Source organism: Tauraco erythrolophus, chromosome Z (genome assembly GCF_009769465.1).
Source record: "Tauraco erythrolophus isolate bTauEry1 chromosome Z, bTauEry1.pri, whole genome shotgun sequence".
NCBI lineage: Eukaryota > Metazoa > Chordata > Aves > Musophagiformes > Musophagidae > Tauraco > Tauraco erythrolophus.
Genome location: NC_141496.1, coordinates 3,682,472 through 3,701,542, shown reverse-complemented (window position 1 = coordinate 3,701,542; position 19,071 = coordinate 3,682,472). Strand labels below are relative to the sequence as shown.

The 19,071-nt window shown below is 51.2% G+C and overlaps 1 protein-coding gene across 3 annotated transcripts in view; it reads right to left on the bottom strand.

Annotated features, from left to right (window-relative positions):
• Nucleotides 1-898: 898 nt before the first annotated feature.
• ZBTB7C (zinc finger and BTB domain containing 7C) overlaps nt 899-19,071 on the bottom strand; it is a 138,134-nt gene continuing 119,961 nt past the window's right edge. The window contains exons 1-3 of one of the 3 annotated variants that reach the window (XM_086629792.1): nt 9,984-10,046; nt 6,722-7,920; nt 899-1,535 (exon numbers count right to left, since the gene is read on the bottom strand). In XM_086629792.1, the coding sequence (XP_086485918.1) occupies nt 899-1,535; nt 6,722-7,920; nt 9,984-10,046 (1,899 nt within the window). Of the gene's footprint in view, nt 1,536-6,721; nt 7,921-9,096; nt 9,120-9,983; nt 10,047-19,071 lie in introns of those variants that run through there. The other 2 variants (XM_086629794.1, XM_086629793.1) reach the window with 2 other exon arrangements.

The following is a 19,071-nucleotide window of genomic DNA, read 5'->3' as shown; positions in this document are numbered from 1 at the left end:
ACCTCAGGATTGAAACGTTTCCGATCCTTCCAAAAAAATTTCCCTTCACCCTTTCAAGCAAACGAAGTTAAAAGACGCAAAATAGGCTTTGGTTCTCCTCCTGAAATTTCGAAATGGCCGAAGAACCAAAGTAAGTAAAAATCCCCTTTTCCACTCAGCTTTGCTCCTAGGTGATTTTGTGTGTCTTTTTTTTTTTTTTTTTGTTATTATTTTTTTAGGGTCCCAACTCATCCTGCACAGGATGGCTTTCACCAGCCCCACAAGTCTGATATACCACGGAGAAAGGTGACGGCCAGGATCGTCCCTCTCCCAGCGTGGCTGCTTGACCCTCCTCTTTGTCCCTTGCAGAATAAACTTTGTTGTCAAACATGGAAATCAATTAAAAGAAAAAAAAAAAAAAAAGTCCTTTTGACCAAAAGGGCCAAGGAATGTAACATATCAAAACCAAGTCTGGACGGCTTGTTGGTGTCCAGCAGGCCCTGTGGGTGGAAAACGGGGAACATCTCCCCCAGAAGAGCCATCTCATGGTGATGGCCGTGCCCTGGACTAAGGCAAGTGACATTTTCAGGAGCGTTGAAGAGAGCAGCAGTCCTGGCCTGGCCTTCCCGGACGGAGCTGTGAGCAGTGGGAGGCTGGATGGGCAGCGAGTGCCCCACAGCCCCAAAGCCAAGTGCATCACAGAGTCTAAAGTGCCAGTGGCCATGGGGTGCAGCACCTGGCCACCCAACCGCTCGCCCCGGGGATGGCCCTGTGCCCCACGGCCCATGGCAAGCCATGGCGATGCGGGGACAAAGAGCTTCTTGGGAGCTGGACAACGTGAAAGGGCAGGTGGGGACCCTGAGGGAGCCAGTCACTCTGTTGGGCAGAGAGCGGACCCATGGTGAGGCTGGATGTGGGTCTAGTTGCTTGCCTCTGAGATGGGAGCCACGTGGCCGAGCCCTGCCAAGCCACTGAAGCCCGCACTCCAAGGATCGGGAAGGGGGAAGAAGGGTTGGGCAGCAAGGTTTTCGTTATGGCCCAGGGCGAAGGCGAAGATGCCCGCGTTCCTCTCCATGTCCAGCTGGGCTCGCCTAAAGAGCTTCATCTGGGTTTCTTCAAACTGGCTCTCCAGCTCCTGCAGGCTGAAGGAGGTCTTCGTCCCACTCAAAAAGTGCTTGGGGCTGGGGCCGGGAAGGCACATGGCCGCGCCGCCAAGGTGGCCACTCATCTCCTCCAGCGTCGGTGGCATCACGAAGCTCTTCTCCATCGGTGGACCACCGGGAGCGAAGAGCAAACCGGCTGCCCTCCACGCTGCCGGCTTGCGTCCTCGCCGGGGTCGTGCGATGCGGCAGCTCTGGCGTTTGATGTGGCGATGGAGGTGGTCGGAGCGGGTGAAGCTCTTGTAGCAGAACTCGCACTGGTAGGGCCGGACGCCCGTATGGATGCGCATGTGGTTCTTCAGGTCGTAGTTGTGCACGAACTTGGCGTTGCAGTGGATGCACAGGTACGGCCGCTCCCCCGTGTGCTTCCTCATGTGGATTTTCAGCTTGTCCTGCCTGCAAAAGAAAAGGCGCTTGGTCAGGCTGGAAGGGATGGGGTTGGGATTGCTCCTTGGATCCGGAGAGGGAAGGCGGGGAGCTCATCCCAGCTGCGGCACTGCCTCAGTGTGGGTATGCTCTCGCAGGCTGGCGTTTGCATCGACCTCCTCCTCCTCCCCGTCTAAACACCGCACAGATCCAGCCCTCCGTGTCAGGAGTGTGCAGCGTGCCCCAAAGAGTTCGAAACAACCTAAATTGGAGGAAAAACCCCTCTGGAATACACACCTCAAAAACATATAGGAATATCTAAATAAGTCCAGGTATATTCCTGCCTGCCCCATCCCTGGAAGTGTTCAAGGCCAGGTTGGATGAGGCTTTGGGCAACCTGGTGTAGTGGAGGGTGTCCCTGCCCATGGCAGGGGGGTTGGAACTGGATGATCTTTGGGGTCCCTTCCAACCCAAACCATTCTGTGATTCTGTGATTCTACGAAATTAGTTGAGTTTCAGGGGCTTGGCAACGTGGGGCAACACCGCTTAAATGAAGTCCCTCTTGGAGCGGATTTTCCTTTCCTTTTATCCTTGCACTGACCACTGGGTGTCTCAGGAGCCTTCGTATGAAGGGGGAGTGCGGCGCAGGGTGAGGCTGGCAGAGGTGCAGGCATCGCCCGGGCGCTCTGTACCCTCCGTCCTTCCCTGCCACAATCTCCGAGGCCAGCCCACATCCAGCCTCGCACACATTTTGGAGAAGATTTTGAAATACAGCCACGGAACAGCGTAATACCCATCCTAAAAGCACTTATTTACAGTATATCGTGCTCGTTTTTGTTTTTTTTTTTTAAGGGGAACATCTAAAAGCAGTCATGTCATTATTATATATAAAATACGTGAGCCTCCAAGGGGAAAAAAAAGCAAAAACCACCCCAAAAATCTATTTACGCTGGCAGATCAAGCCCTGGAAACTTGCAAGGTGCTGCCTTTGCGCTAATTTCTGCCACCCTGCCCGTGTGCGTCTCAAACTAGTTTTCGGCGACGCGACCAGCAGCACGCCGGTGTCGGCCACACCACGAGGAGTGCAGCCTTGGGATGGGCATCTCTGCAAAAACCAGGCCCTCGGGATCACGGATGCAGAGAAGTATCTCTAGTTGGAGAGTCTATTCTTCACCAGATGATGCTTAATTGCCTTTGAGAAACAGGTCACAGCCTGGTCCGGCATCTGCAGTGGCAGTGGAGATGCTCCCTGCCTGTAGGGAGGCTGTAACGAGCTTGCACGAGCTTTGCTTTTCCAAGGTTTACGACTCCTGCGGACTTTTAGGCAGACAGGGAAAAAAAAAAAAAAAAAAAAAAAAAGCATCTCTCGGTCCCTTTGCCAAGCTCAGGGCCGGATCCCCACTTCCCAGTCTACAATTTTCAAAGATGCTGTAATCCTGAGATTTTAACAAGGGCACGTTTCCCCTGCCAGCGCTGAATACAAAGCCGCGTGGAAATTTTCATCCCAAACGGATAATGTGCAGCAAAGTCGGGAGCAGATGAAGGCAGGGGCTTGTAATGCGAAGTGTTGGGAAATGTTAATAAAAAGCAGAGCTACCAGCCCCACCTATAATATAATTTAGACCTATATATGTAATGTTTAACCTAGCAGGATCGCTTTTCCTAATAAATGTGAAGCGTGCCAAGACTCTGTAATGTAAATACGGGCAAAGCTTTTTTCAGGCTATTACCCCTCTCTGGCAGCAGACAGGGAGAAACTCAATCCTCTCTGCCCCAGCAGTATCTCCGTGGGATGGAAGAGAGGTTTTATGACTCTACCTGGAGAAGCTCAGAGGTTTTCTCGGGGCGGGGGGGGGGGGGGGGGCACGGCGAGATGATCCGGCTGTGGTGAAGCACGCCAGGGAGGATGTGGCATGGGAAACACAAGCTTTGTGGGATGGGAGCTCGCTCGCAGGCTCCTCTGAAGGAGGACCACGCTCCGTGTGTGTGAATAACCTTAATGCAATTGCGTTAGGAGAGTGATTAGGGCTCTGCGAGCTGTCACAACACAAATAATAGGAACAAATAATGTTAACCTTTCTGGCTGGAACAGTTTCTCCTTGAGCGCTCTGGAGTTGTCTTGGTGGAAAAGCCGAAATATTTGCAGTTTTCTCCAGCGTTTTAGCAGGGTAAACCAGCAGACTAGAAGCTGAGCAGCCTTTGTTTAAGGAAAAAAATTAATGAGCTATTAAATGAAGTCCTGCTTCCTGCGATCAGACGTCCCTGGGAATCGGGAGGGGCAGATCCAGGTGCACATGGGGTCCTTGCCGTGGGATGCGGGATCCCACTGACGTGAACGGGAAGGGATGAGATGGGGAGGTTGGGACACTCCCCCCCAAGAAAACCTACTTTCTCTATTTCCCCCAGTAAATTTGCTTCTCCACAGTTCCTTCGGCACAAAAATAATGCAAAGGACTGATTCATCCAGAAATCCCATCTGGGAACCTCTGCTCCCTCGTTCCCTGGGGACCCCAGGGGGGACCACCTGGGCTTGCATCTCCCCAGCGAAGGGACTGCTCACTGTCGTGGGTGCGCGCCTGATGCTTTTGGGAAGCACGAGATTCCCCCTGAGAACAAAACATGTAAGGCCAGCAGCGGCGTTCAGGAAATCCCAGCAGAAATCTCCTTTTACACCTCAATCACTTCCCTTTGCTTAAATACACTTTCTCCTAAAGGAGAGGTCTCACATCAGACTGATGCTAAAGATGGTTAAAAAAAATACCTCAAAAAACCCAACAGCTGCATTCTGTTCAAAATACTTCTGAATACATGTAAAGATAAACCAATGTTTTGAAATTTTGACTTTGTTCAGGGTGTTAAAGGAGGAAAAAAACCCTTCAGCCTTCAGCTCTGCGTGCAGTGACCCAAACGAACGGCTCCATTTTTGTGAGTGACGATGGGAGACTGCACCGCTGGGTTAGCCCCAATTTCCTTTGTGATCATCTTCTTGGGTTAAAGTCCTCCTACCCCTATGCTTTGTATTTAGGACCTGTCGAGCATACGGGGGAAGTAGAAGCTCTTGGGTTTAACGCTGCCCGTTAGTAACAGGCTACACTAGACCATCTCTGCGTGGAGCTTTTAACCTCCAAGATGCTGATTTAATCTGTCTGGATTAGGGGTCAGGATACCTGAATTCCCACCTGAACCCTCCTACTAACCTTTGCAGTGACTGCCAGTCATTGCTCCATGCCTCAGTTTCCCCAAACGAAGTCAACAATGCTGCCCTTGCTTGTAAAGCACTTCGGGAGCCTTCTGGGAGGGCTCAGCTCTATTATTCCCATTACAGGGAAGGTGTCGGTGATGGGTCAAGCCAAGCTATCTCCTCGTCAGCAATTAGCACCTGCAGCATCACACCCACGACGGCGACCGCAGAACAGGGCTGGCCAGATGGTGCCGCGCTCACCAGGCTGAACCCATCCCACTCCTCCTGGCAGAGCCCGCCGGTGACGACCCAAGCGCTAATCTGAGGACGCAGCACCATCAGGAGCCGGATCCAAATTCCTGCAGGCAGGAATTAACACCGGGCAGCGGCCTTTCCCCTGCCAGCACCAGGGTGAGCCGGCTCGCGTGGCGTACGCCCGCCCCGCGGCACGACGCTTCCTGCATGATAATAACGGTGTCTGCTGTGCTAATGGAGCGGAGCACGGAAATTTATTTTCAGGTCAAATCCTCATCATCTGCATAACTTCCACTCGAATATTATCAGAGGGACGGGAGAAGAAAAGACAGGCGGAACGCGGGAGCACCGCAGGTGTCCGGCCATTGTCAGGAGCTCGCCTTTGCCTACTGTGCCTATTATTTTCCTCTGGTCTGCTCGCCCCAGCTTAATAGGGCTCCCTCTCTCACACGCAGCCAGGAGCTGAGACACCACGCTCTTGTCAGAAAGCTTTATTATTATGGTAAAGATTGCACTCATTAGATATTAATTATACCCAGCAAGAGCAGGTCCAGGAATCTATTTCGTCTCCGCTCACCGATTAAATTTGCCCAGCTTTTCAGAGAAGGGTTGTGTTAGAGTTGTGTAGCCTGCGACAATTTACTACCATCGAGGGGTCTGCTGGGGTGAAAAGAGGTGCAAAAGCTGGGAATTGGTACCAGGGGTGGATCTGCCTTGGAGAAGCCCATGGAGCAGCCCACGTTGGGGCTGGCCTCACCTAACTTGAGATAACTAAAAGTTAGGTACCCTAATCTAAGCCCCACAGGTTGTCTTCATGGTCAGGGATGACCCCTGCTCATCCCCTTTCCTCATCTACCTCTCTGAAGTTGCTGATCTCTTTCCACTGACCATGGAGGCAGTTGAGGTGCCAGGCTCTTGGGTGGCCAGCATTTGGGGTGATAAATCATAGAAGCATTTAGGTTGGAAAAGAACCTTTAAGATCATCAAGTCCAACCATTAACCTAACGCTACCAAGTCCACTGCTAGACCATGTCCCTAAGCACCACGTCTACACGTCTTTTAAATTCCTCCAGGGACGGTGACTCAACCACTGCCCTGGGCAGCCTGTTCCAATGCCTGACGACCCTTTTGGTGAAGAAGTTTTTCCTAATATCCAACCTAAACCTCCCCTGGTACAACTTGAGGCCGTTTCCTCTCATCCTATTGCTTGTTACTTGGGAGAAGAGACCAACACCCACCTCGCTACTAACACATAGTAATTAGAACAGATCCAGCTTCAGAAAACCCAGGCAGTCATGTCTAAACATGTGCAACTTGGTTGTGGTCTACACTGATGCCAAAATGTGCAAACCCAAACTAATTACATCCCGCAGCTAAATGGCCCTCCCTACTCAACGCATCTCCCAACACATTAGAGATGAAGCCTCCTTGGCTGATTGACCACATTTTCCAACTCCCTGTAGTCCAACTGTGGTGAACTATGGAGGGGTTGAAAGAATCCTGTCACTTAGTTAAGCTTTTATCCAGTGAGTGGATGGATCCAGTGAATTGTGGATGTTGATCCACAACCCACCAAAGTCAGTAGGTTTGTTTTCTTCCTCCATCCTCCCTTCCTCCCCTTCTTCCTGAAGGCGCTGAGATCATGCCCTGCTTTCTTTGCTACTTTTTTGGGGGGGGGAAAAAGAGATGTGTAGCTTAGGAATCAGCCATGGGTCATGACATGACCTCTCCAACCACCCCCACCCCCCACACAGAGCCACGCACAGCAGAGGTAACCAACCTGGTAAAGCGGACTTCACAGATATTGCACATATACGGCTTCTCTCCCGTGTGGGTCCTCATGTGCCTGGGCAGCTTGCCGGCCCCCATGATGACTTTGTTACAGATGGGACATTGCTGGGACGCCTTGGGCTTTATCTTCCTCTCTTCCTCCAGGGGCCATGGGGGAAAAACTCCTCCAAACTGGGTAGCGCTTAGGAAATTGAGGTAAGCGCTATAGTCAGTCTCTGCCTTAATGTGCCCTAAGGGAGCTGCTGGCGTGTTGGCAAACATGTCCTTGAAGAAGTCATTAGGGAAAGGAGGCGGGGGCAGGTCTTCCTTCTCCTCCTCTTCCTTGATCTTCCTCTTTTTGATGACCAGATCCAAGGGGCCATTGTCTACCTGTGGCTCCTCGAGCTGGGAGAAGGAGCTAAAATCACCGTTCCACAGATGAGGGAAGAAGCTAGGGGCGAAAGGGGAGAGCGCTGGCCTCCTTTCTGGGATGTTCGACTTAGGGTACAGGTTTTCCCTTAGCAAGGACTCGATGGAGAAGTCTCGTATCACACCCAAGTGTCCAGAGGAGTTATTGGCTGGGTAGTGATTTGGAAAGTCTTTAGGTGCTTCTGTATATGCTTCTTCGGTGAGACCAGACTTGGAAGGGCTTTGGTGGCAGCTTACTTCTTGGACATCAGTTAGGTTCTCCTGATTGACAAAGTCTTCCACTTCTTCCTCCTCCTCCTCTTCCTCCTCATCTTCATCTTCGTCTTCGTCATCATCTTCGTCCTCTTTGTCATCTTCCTCTTCTGCCTCTCTGTCAGGCTCCATGATTTCAAGGCATACGTTGATAATGCACTGGATCTCCAGCATCTTGGCAGCACTGAGGATGTGCTTGACATTTGAGGTGGTGATGGTGAGGGTTGAGGTGTAGGCAAACTCGAGGATGGCAGAAAGTGCTTCAGGCTTGACAAAGTCAATCTCGTAAACATAGGGCTGGTCTGTTAAAGTGCCGGTTGTGAAGAGTTTTTTGAAGTACTTGCTGCAGGCAGCAAGGACGGACCGATGGGTCCGGTACTCCTGGTCCTGTACAATGAGGATGACATCGCAGAGGAGACCGTCATGCCGCTGCTCATTTAAACCACATAAGACTTCACTGCTGTGGTTTGGGAATGGGATCCCAATAAGATCTTCAATGCCATTGGCCATATTCTCATCTAGTGCCCTAGGACAAAACACAGACAGCAGAGCATTAGCAGAGGATTCCCAATCAATAATGCCAAAACAACCCTGCCTTCTCTTGGAGTCCTCCTCTCCCTTGCCTCACTTGGACCGCTGTAATCACCTCCTGCTTGCACTGCCCCAGTCCATCTCCATGTCACCTTCAACTCCTTCCAGGTCGTCTGTGATTTAACCTCTGCTTCCCTCCACATCTCTTCATCTCCTTCGTCTCCATCTTTCTTTTCTCGGTTCCCATCCCACTCACCTTTTCATAACCACCACAAGCTCACTCTTTTTCACATCCCTCCCCCAGGAACCTTGTGCAACAACTCCCCCCCCCCCCCCCCATCATGTTTCTTCCACGTCCTCCCAGAGTCAACATCTTTCCAGGCACATGTTGGATTTGCCCTGCCAGGAGCTATGTGGGGAAAGGGTGATGCTGTATTGCTTCACACTGCCAAGTGCCAGCACCTACACCGCTTAAACAAGACAAGCGAGGGAGTGCCCATCTCATCTACCCAGTCGTTTTTGGGACTGGTACAACCAGATGTCCCAAACAGGAGGGACCGCTGGTCATGGCTGTTTGCTGCAGCAGGAGAGCAGTCCTTATGGACTATCAAGTCTCCAGTTCTGCAGCCTCCTGCTACTTCATGCCTGGAGGCTATCTCATGTCACCTTAGCACGTGGACAATCTGCATAGCGATGTCTTCCTGAGGGATCTGGGAATGGAGGAGGCAAGCGAGGAGTTGTGTGTCACAGTGTATCTAAACGCTCAGAGAAGGACAACCAGGAACCCAACCAGGGAGCAAGGTCTTGGCCAGAGGCAGATGGCTGTCTGCTGTCTTCACTCCTGAGCTGAGCTTGCTCCGTTCCCAATCCTGTTCGGACTTGTTAGCATGGTATCAAATGCCCTGTGCATCTGGCAGGCACCTTCCCCTGCCAGAGCAGCTCCACCTTCAAAGGGAAATTCGGAAGCAAAAAGCCCACACCCAAAAGGAAAAGTTGATTTTTTTTGCCATTTTTTTATCTGTAAGATGTTTCCTCTTTCACATGGCTCCAACAGCCCCTCCACATGAGAAATCCCAGGAAAGAAGAGCGACTTCCTCCAGCAGGCGACGAATACATTAATCCCATCACACAGAGAATACATCAAACAGCCAAAATGACTTTGAATACACTAACCCTTTGGAAAGCCCCAGGACACAGAGCAGCATCACCTCTACGAGCCCCGGCCCGTGTCCCCGCTGCAGGTAGATAGCTCACAGCTGAGCAGTTGATCTCCACGAGAGCCCAGGGTATACGTCAAGTAAAACTGCAGTCCCGCCCCAGCCCCTTTGGCAAGGCTGAGACCATCACGCGGGTTCCCAATCCCACCCTCTGCATCTCTGGCAGGTTCTCAGTCTCACCCCATGCCACCTCCACATCTCTCCTGGGATCCCTCACCACATCCTGGGTGTCCTTCCCTGGTCGGTTTCTGGCTGCCCTGACTCCGAACTTCCTTCCCATCAGCTGTGGGCACTGGTCTACTGCATGGTGTGGGACTGGCTCCCACTCTGCCACCTGCCTCCATCCTCCAGAGATGGAAAGAGCCTGGTCTGATTTCTCCAGGGAAATCCTTGCTTCACCTTGGTTGGCAAGCCAGTGACCCACAGGGGAGGCTGGGGAGCTGTACAGGGGAGCAGACTCTGCAGCAAACATTCCCATGGGAAAAGGAACACCATTTCCCTCCTCCTCCCTCCGCAGGGTCAGTCTCCAGCTGAGACCTTGCAGATATCTCCCCCACACTTAATCAGTGCTGCTGAACACTTGCCAGGTGGGAGCCAGCAAGTGAAGGCCTTGGGAAGACGGTGCATCCCAGATGGAGCACACTCCGGGGAAGGGTTATGGACCACCAGCCTGGTGGGAGCAATGCCGGGACGGATAACAAGCTGTCCATGAGCTGTGAAGCCTCACGGGGGCGGGGCCTGGAGGGCAGCTCCCACCATGGGAAGCCCTCTCCAGCCATCTCCCCATGCCCAGAGATGGGGAGAGGAAGTGGGAATTACACCACTCGGAGCCCCCTCCAAGCTCCAGCCACTGACATTTTTGGCCAAGGGACGATGCTCCAGTCCCTCATCCCCCGGTGTGCCCATTAGCTCCACGCTAATTATGTCTGTTGTCTGAAACAAATTGATTCATTACAGTGTGCTGTGCTTAACCATGTTAACTAGCTACGCTCCTCTGCCAGCCCGACCGGCTCCGAACCACATCTTCCTTGAAAATCGCCGATAAATGAAAGCAAATCCAACGCGTTCTTCAAGTGGCGTGTAAGATAATAAATAATGCCCGATATGGGGAGGAAGAGACAACCTCTTTTTTAGGGCTTTGTATCCTTAATGATAAGCACCAGCAATTAAATTTCTATGGCTGTATTTATCGTCTGCTCATTTATTTTTGCTGGGAAGAAGCGTGAGTGTTAAAGGAGTTCCTTGCAGGAAGGAACGTGTCTTCCTACGAGTCTATTTTGATCTTTTATTGCCAAATCACCCTAAGTGCAAAAGATGAGAAAAGCAGAATATTAGACTACTCTGACAATTGTTTTTCTGGGTTTTTTTTCCTGACACTGAACTGTGTCCTCCCTAATTTGTGGATTATTCACTCGGCAGCAAGAAAGCAAGAAAAAATGGAATTAGAAGATCAGGGGGGGATGTGAGTATAAACCAAAATGATGTACAGCTCCCTTCGGTGGGAATGGACTCCTTTTTCTTTCTTTTCCCCTCCTGGTCCTCTGGAGATGTGGTTTTGTTAACCGAAGCTCTTAGGCAAGCCGGTAACTTTACAGGATGCTGGCAAAATTGAAGGTGATTCATGTCATTTAAATGGGGTGGGGGGGGAGAAGGAAGAGAAACAGTCCAAGCGATTCATTTGCATACATTTGCATTTTTTAAACTCGTAGGGTGGTTTGACAGCTCCAGAGCTCAGCCAGCCTGAGAAATGACCTTATGGTTCCCATGCCCCCGGGGAGGTTGATGGCCAGAGGCTGGAAGTGTGCTGAGGCTGACGTTTTCCTTCCTCCGCCTCCCTCCTCTCCCTCCTCCTGCACTCCCCCCTTCCCCTCCCCAAGCCAAGGGTGGGGTCCTCAGGAATAACAGGCCTAAAAATAGCATCTGATGGTGACAAATGTCACCGGTGCACGCACATGTGCATGCAAATGCTGAACGGGCTGCACGGAGTTAAACAGAAAATTCTCATTTTGTAATAGAAAATTACAGCATTGTTAAAACAAACTGGGGGAGGGGGGGCAGGGAGGGGGGAGGGCACCCAAAATAGACGTATTCTGCAGATGACGTCTCGAAACATTGCATTTATGGGCATGCTTAAAACTCATTCATTACTTTCTTGCCATGAAAAGCCCCATTAATAAAAGAACGATCCCAGGAGATGCTATTCAGATGCAGGACTGCTTTTCCCCGTGCTGCCCGCACCTGAGGGCAACAGGAGAAAAGGGGGACTGGAGGGGAGCTGAGCTTTGTCCCCATTTTGGGTGAAAATCCTTCCTTTTTTAGGATGGGTGATGCTTCGCCGGCTCGGGGCGGTGACCGCTGAGCCGGTGTGATGGAGATGCGCAGGCAGATGCAGGTGGGAAGCTCAGCTGTGACGCTGAGGTCTAACCCCACTGCCTGCCTGAATGTGGGGGACACAACCCAGGTACAAGCCAGGGACTGCAGCAATGTTATAAATCCTCTGCTATGGATGCTCCCTGTGCTCATCCGGGGCACTCTGCTGCTCAAAAGCCCCTTCTGTCTGTTATTTTTACGTTTTGGTTGCTTAATTCTCATGTCTGCTTTTAGCTTCAAGTCTCCTTCGGTATAGCACAGCCCCTGAAAACCAATAATATATCAGTACAAAACTGAAATACCAGAGAGGGAGAGAGGCAAAATGCTCATTTAGCATTGTGATAAGTGGAAAAAAAAATAGAAGTATACTCAACAGATGACGGAGATATATGCATAGAAAATAGAAAAAGTAAACTAATATTGCCTATATTCATTTGTACGGATGGAAATGGAGCAGTGCGACAGCTCGGAGGAGCCCTGGGAAGGATGTGCCAGCCCCCAGGAGGGACAGGATCCTGCCCTGGGTCTCAGTATTGCTCAAAGCCAGGAGCAGGAGACCTGTGCCCTGTGAAGATTCTTCATCAGCGCTTCCCTCTCCCATCTCCTTCCTCACCTCCCATGACAACACCCTGTGAAGCCAGGCCCTTGCAGGAGATAAAGGCTGCCAGGGAGAGCCCAGGCTTGTGCCACGTGTGGCTCCTGGTTCAGGGCTGCAGTGGGGGGTGTCCCCTTCCCATTCCCTCCATCCGCGGGGCCAAGGCTTCACAACCCCAGTCTCAGCTGGGAGATGGCAGTTTGGGGCTTTAATTGCGTGCTGGCATGTAGCATCACTGCTATAACACCCAGCATTTTAATATTTTAGTATCTGTATCTTTTTATCATTTTATATTTTTATTTTTTCGTTTGTATAGAGATTCCCGGAGCATCTCCTCTTAGAACGCGCATCGCTTGGCCTTCTCTTTGCTAGGATTTTCCCTGCAGGAAGGTGCTGGCTCCTGACCACATTTCTTTTTGGTGTGCAAAGCGCTGGGCTCTCCCTTGAGTGCCACCCCCAAAATATGGGGGTGCCCCAGGGAAAGCAAAGCAGCTGCCCCCCCATGTCGTGCTCATTCTGCATTCAGTGGAACAGAGGATGGAGCCTGAGGCTCTGGCTGATCTCTGCCTGCTACCGGTGTCAAAATGACATTTTTCCAGGCAAAACAAACAGTGTCTCCAATTCTTCCCTTCGCCCAGCCTGTGCATGGAGTGGGGTTTGGGGAGCGAGCCCTGGGGCAAGGTTTGGGGTTGAGCATCCCCCCACGGCCAGGTCCTGCCATCCCGACACAACATCCCTCTGGCTGCATCCCTGCGGGTACAAAATCCCAGCAAGGATTTGAGCTCTACATCAGAAACACGAGGCCATCCAGTGAAGCATCCCAGAGGTGGCTGGACCTGGATTCGGTGTGCTGAGCATCGCCAGCCACCCCAGCCTGCTGTCCATGGCAGTTGAAGGAGTCAGCAGGAGGTCTCAACAGCTTTCCCCATCCCCATTTATCTTTTACCACCAACTTCTTCCATCCTCTGCCTGGAGCACTCGGCACCCTAAGGGACAGACGCTTTGGCTCTGCTGCTTTCCTACCTGCTCCTCTTTCCCAATCCCCACTCTAGGCTGCGGGAGCGGAGGCCGCAGCCAGGGTGGGCTGGCTGCTCTCCCTCTGCATCCACTCGTGGTTCCATGTACACAGACCTGCCTGCTACATCCATCAGCCCATAAATACATGTGTTTTTTGGTTTTCTTCCAGGTTTCTTTGAGCCTCATCATAATGAGGCAATTAAGATGTGCATGTGAGATTACCTTAATCTGTCAAAATATTACAGCTGCTTTCTGTGGGATATGCTGACCAGTGATTGATAGCACCTGCTCCTTAGTTGTGTTGTTATTTTGGGGGTATAGGGATGCTGAGGCTTGGTCCCCACATCCGCCGATTGCTCTGTGACCTTGAGCAAGTCCCTGAGCGCAGCCACCCATGTTGACACCTCACCCAAAGCCAGCCCCATGGGGACAACACTGCTGCCTTGGCCAAGGGCTTCACTCCAATTTGGAAAACGCCTCTTCTTTCCTACCAAGGACCTGTGATGCCTAAAAGCCTATCTGAAAGGCGAGCAGAGAGGTGGGTTTTTTTCTGCATTTAAAAAAAAAAAAAAAAAGGAAGATGTAAAACTCAAGAAAGGCAAATATTTCCTTAAGCACACCTCCCCTCTGAACATCTTGTCTCCAGAAGAACGTGTTATTAAACCACCCACCCCAGTACCCAGCGTTTCTCCCCTCCGGCGGGAAGGTGGGGCAGGGAGCGCTCCTCGCCTTTCAATCACTTCCCTGCGAGATGCCTGAAACGATGTGGAAAACGTGGTGACACCAACTGCTGCCTCCCTCGCAAGGAAATCATCGGGTTTTTAAAGGAGATGAGCCACTTTGCAGACCCAAAGATGATGCTGTGGGAGGGAACCGGCTCACTAGGAATAGCACCAGGAGTTGACTGCCCTTGGGACCAGTCTTGCTTGGGGAGCACGGGGTTGAGCCAGGAAAGGTGGAGGTGTTTGGTATTTAAGAGGTACGTAATAAGTTCATCCACCCAAAACTGAGGACACCTTCTCAAAAAATTCACAGATTTTGCTTAGATCTGGACAAAGTAGGCAAGGGCAGAGATGCCTTGGTGAGGAATGATGCAAAGATGGTCACATTGGCCATGGAAGATGCTTGCTTGCAGCATGGATGGAGAGAAAGCCCTGTAAGTGGCTGCAGAGGTGGCATCACCCCATATGGCTCCTGGAAAGGGAGCAGCTCCATCAATGGAGCAGGTCAGTACAATTTAAGAGGATACTCTGTAGGACACCGGTGCCAAAGCTGCCTATAGGTGGCCAGCCAGAGCCCCAGCAATGTTGACACAGATGGAGACCTCCCACTGATGCCGTGAGGAGAAGGATGGCCAAGAAGCCCTGGCAGGACAGCCCAACCCTTTCTGGCCAGCTTCCGAGAAGCTCAATATGAGCCGGCAATGTGCTCTTGCGGCCCAGAAGGCCAACCGCATCCTGGGCTGCATCAAGAGGAGCGTGGCCAGCAGGTCAAGGGAGGTGATTCTCCCCCTCTACTCTGCCCTCGTGAGACCTCACTTGGAGTATTGCGTCCAGTTCTGGAGTCCCCAACATAAGAAGGACATGGACCAGTTGGAGAGGGTCCAGAGGAGGGCCACGAAGATGATAAGAGGGCTGGAGCACCTTTCCTATGAGGACAGGCTGAAAGAGTTGGGGCTGTTCAGCCTGGAGAAGAGGAGGCTCCGGGGTGATCTTATAGCGGTCTTCCAGTACCTCAAGGGGGCCTACAAGAAAGATGGGGAGAGGCTGTTCAGGAGGGCCAGTTGTGATAGGACAAGGGGTAATGGTTTTAAAATAGAGGGAGGTAGATTCAGGTTGGATATTAGGAAAAAATTTTTTACCATGAGAGTTGTAGAACACTGGAACAGGTTGCCCAGAGAGGTGGTGGATGCTCCATCCCTGGAGACGTTCAAGGCCCGGTTGGATGAGGCCCTGAGCAACCTGATCTAGTTGGAGATATCCCTGTTCCTTGCAGGGGGGTTGGACTAGATGACCTTTGAAGGTCCCTTCCAGCCCTAACGATTCTATGATTCTATGATTCTATGATTACAGGTGCTACTCATTCACTTGCACAAGTGTCTCCTGTGTCCTTTGTGAATTCATCCTCGGGAATTTTTAAAGGCTAGTTATACGTTGCGGCAAGTATTATGCATCTCTCAACAAATCTATCCCTGCAGGTCAGCTGCAGCTACCAAGAGTGGACACCAGGCACTTTGCACTTTTGTTTATGTACAACAACTTTTTTTATGTACAGATATAATCTGGTGAAATTGTAAATCATGAATCAAATCCTCCCCCAGTAAGCTGAACGGTCGGGTGGTACTGGTTGTAATGGGAATTTGCAGCTGATCCACGACCCAACCCCAGCCCACGGGGTATTTAAGTTACGACCGTTTTTCCTGGCCTCAGCTCCTCTATGGGCTCGTTGCTCAAGTTGGCCCCTCCACTGGCACGCGATGATGAGCTCCTCTCCTCTCTCCCTCATCACTCATCATGGCAGGCACCAGGTATCCAAAAAGCCCCAGTGTCTCCTTAGATCTACCCCAAGGTCTCCCATCCTGGTCTGACCTGAACATCATTTTATAACGAGTTCCCAGGTTCTGGTGTGAAGTTTGGTGGATCAACCCCTTCCCTCTGGGTGAGCCCGCAGGGAACTGCCACCCAGCAGCTCTGTACGCTGTGGGACTAATGCTAGGAAGATGCTACCACACCACCAGGACTAAGGCCCATGGCTCTACTATTTCCTGGATACTAGTTCTTGGACCCCAGATAAATGCAAACGGGAGCTCTAGCAGGGCCAGAGTAGAATTCAATGCCTCCTATCATTGAAGTGCCACATTTTCACTTTGGTTTCTCCTTTCCAGCTTCTCCAAATTACCCAGCACACTTCCCAGTTTCAGACTTTGTATAAACCTCCAAAATCGGGAGCTTTGGGTCACTTCTGGGTGGTGGCTTGATTAAGTCTGCATGCTGCATGACAAGTCCCATCTGATGTGCTAAGCAGGTTTTGGCAAAGAGGAATTCCAGTGATAAATGGTCAAATAAACGTAAACAGTTACTGGAGCTACACCGAAGGCACAGCCCGGCTCCAGACGGTGTTTTGAGGGCTACATTTATGCAAAAAGCAGGGAGAAATTAATTAACCACAGTGTCTAGGCAGGTACTGCAGGAGGCGATGCTATAGGGTGGTCACATCTGACCACAGTGTTTCCTTACAGCCCTGTGTCCCCCCATCCAAGCAGCTCCTGGAGGTTTGGAACTCAAGGGTGTGGTGCTTTGGGCATCAGGTCCCTTCTGCTCCTATCTGCTGTGGTTTCTGCAAGGCTGGAGGTGCTCAATATCCACTTAGTTATGGTGTTTTTTTTTTCTTGGAAACCCTCAGAGATCCCTCTCTACATGTGTCTCCGATATCCCTGAAGCTCTCCTGGCCATGCTCCAGCGTTTAGTGACTTTTAAATGTGGTGCCACTGGTACAGGAAATGATTCTGGATGAATGTATCCAGACCCTTCCCTATGTATCTACATGTACACACATACATTCACGTTATACGTGCGTGTTTGTGCGTTGAAATCCCACGGGAGGGGGAATATGTCAAGCGACACAGGAGAGTTCCCAGTCATCCTGTGGAACCACCCCACTCTCACGGAAACCCACTCACGTTTCAAGTGATGCGTCCCCCCTCCCACACCGTGTTCCAAAAAAAACCCCACCCAACAAACCAAAAAAAAAGAGGTAAAAAAGAGAGTGAGAGGAAAATCCCCACCAGAGATGGGTCCACGCTGGAGCTGGCCTGGCTGAACATCAGGTTGTTCGTCCCTCCAGCATCTCTGACATGACCTGGATGAGGGTCCACGAGGTATGTGACACTGTTGGTGGCATTTCCGCCCTTGTGCAAGATGCCCAGCCCTTGCTATAGGGGTTATATGGGATATATATAGGAACATCCCTATGGGTGTGCAGCATTACAGCCCCATTAGCCCATCGGTGGCAGGTACCTCCTTCCAGCACAGCCTTAAAAATAGCAAAAAAAGCCATTTCCTCCCATTCTGAGCTCTCCTGGGAGAACAGGCAGGCCCCTTCGTTCCCTCTTGCTCTGCTTTTCTCCGGAGCCAGAAAAAGGAAAAGAAATTAAAAAAAGACTCCTATTGAACAGCGTGCACACACTGGGTGGGTTTGCTTCCTGACAAAAAAGAAAAAAAAAAAAAAAGGGCAAAAAAAAACAAGGCGGAAAAATGTGCCCAGCTTAACCATGGAAAACTGGTTTGGCTGGTGTCCCTCCGGAGTGGACAGGATTGCGAGGGACTTGGCCACGGATCTAAGCAAGGCTGTCACCAGCCTGTGCGAAAACATGTCTCCAAAATAAAATAAAATAAAATAAAATAAAATAAAATAAAATAAAATAAAATAAAATAAATAAAATAAAATAAAATAAAATAAAATAAAAATATGGGTGCTCTGAAAGAGCAGAGGGCAGAGGACAGGGGATCCAGCTCCCCCTTTTCATTCTCTCCTCTCGTCCTCAGAGAGAAAGCCACCGACGGGAGGACTTGGGGAGTAAAAATAAAAGGGTCAGAGCACTAGCACGTTAAATCAGAAGCAGATGTGTGCCTGCTCGCCAGCCTGAGTCACCGCGGGAGGGTGGGGAAGAGGGGGGTTATCGCTATTTTGGTGCTGGGTGTGGGGTACAGAAAACAATGAGAGGAGAAGGCGGTGCAGTGTTTGAGCAGGCTTAATATCGGCTTGGGAGCAGGTACAGGCAGGCTCCAGCAGTGGTGGGGTGGGAGGCTCAGCTCGACGTTGGCAGCGGCCGCGCTCCACCATCCTGCCCGGGCAGGGCTGCTCCTCCGGACCCTCCCCAGGCTCCTCCGCACCATCTCTGGGCATCCCTCATCATACACATCCCTATTCAGAGGAGTTTCTTGCTGGTCCCCGTTGCGTTTCCCAGCATCGTCTCTCCAGGAGGAGCCCCCATTGCACTGGTCAAGACATGTCTACTGCTGGACCCATGACATGGGCATCAGCAGCCACGCACCAAGGCAGTAGCAGAAGCCTCGTCCTGCCTCACACAAGGATGACCTCAGGAGCTAGTACATAGAGTCATAGAATCATAGAATGGTTTGGGCTGGAAGGGACTTTAAAGGTCATCTTTATGATCTCTAAAACCCACCTTACTTTGGGCCAAGCCCTATAACGCAAGCTCAGCTTCACCTTTCACCTCTCACCATTGGCATTAGGCTCGCAGTCCCATGGGTATTAGCAAGAGTGGTATCTCAGATTGGTCTATGTTCCTCCAGCATCACCCAAAATGTTACTTTCTGCTTGGCTCTCATGAGAGTCTTTGCAGTCTCATTCATTTTTAATTGCCATTCAAGTCCTGGGAGCTCTAAGCACATGAACTCTCCTGCTACGGCCGGGTCAGAATAGCTCCCACATGAACAGAAAGTGGCTTTTGGAGAGTTGTGTTCATGGAAGGTTCCTCTGCACAGCATCTTGCCCTAGGACGTTGATCCAGCCTGCAAAGACACGGCCCCTCCAGCACCACCACCCCATCATCTGTACGATGGGCAGAAGTCTAGTCATGGGCTTGGACCATGCTTCCGCAGTCAACCCAACACAAGATGGAAATTCAAATCCCTGCCTTCAGAGAGGGGACTCAGTCCACCCAGATTCTATCCATATGAGCATCGTCTCAGAGTCACATCCAGCCCCAGCGCCATCACAGAGGGGCATTAGGCAGAATGGGTGAATATCACATCTCCCCATACTTCCCTGACCCGAGGAGGAGCATCATGGATGCTGGAAACACTCAAAGTCAGGCTGGACAGGGCTCTGAGCAACCCGATCTAGTTGAAGATGTCCCTGCTCATTGCAGGGGGGTTGGACTAGACGACCTTTAAAAGTCCTTTCCAACCCAAACCATTTCATGAT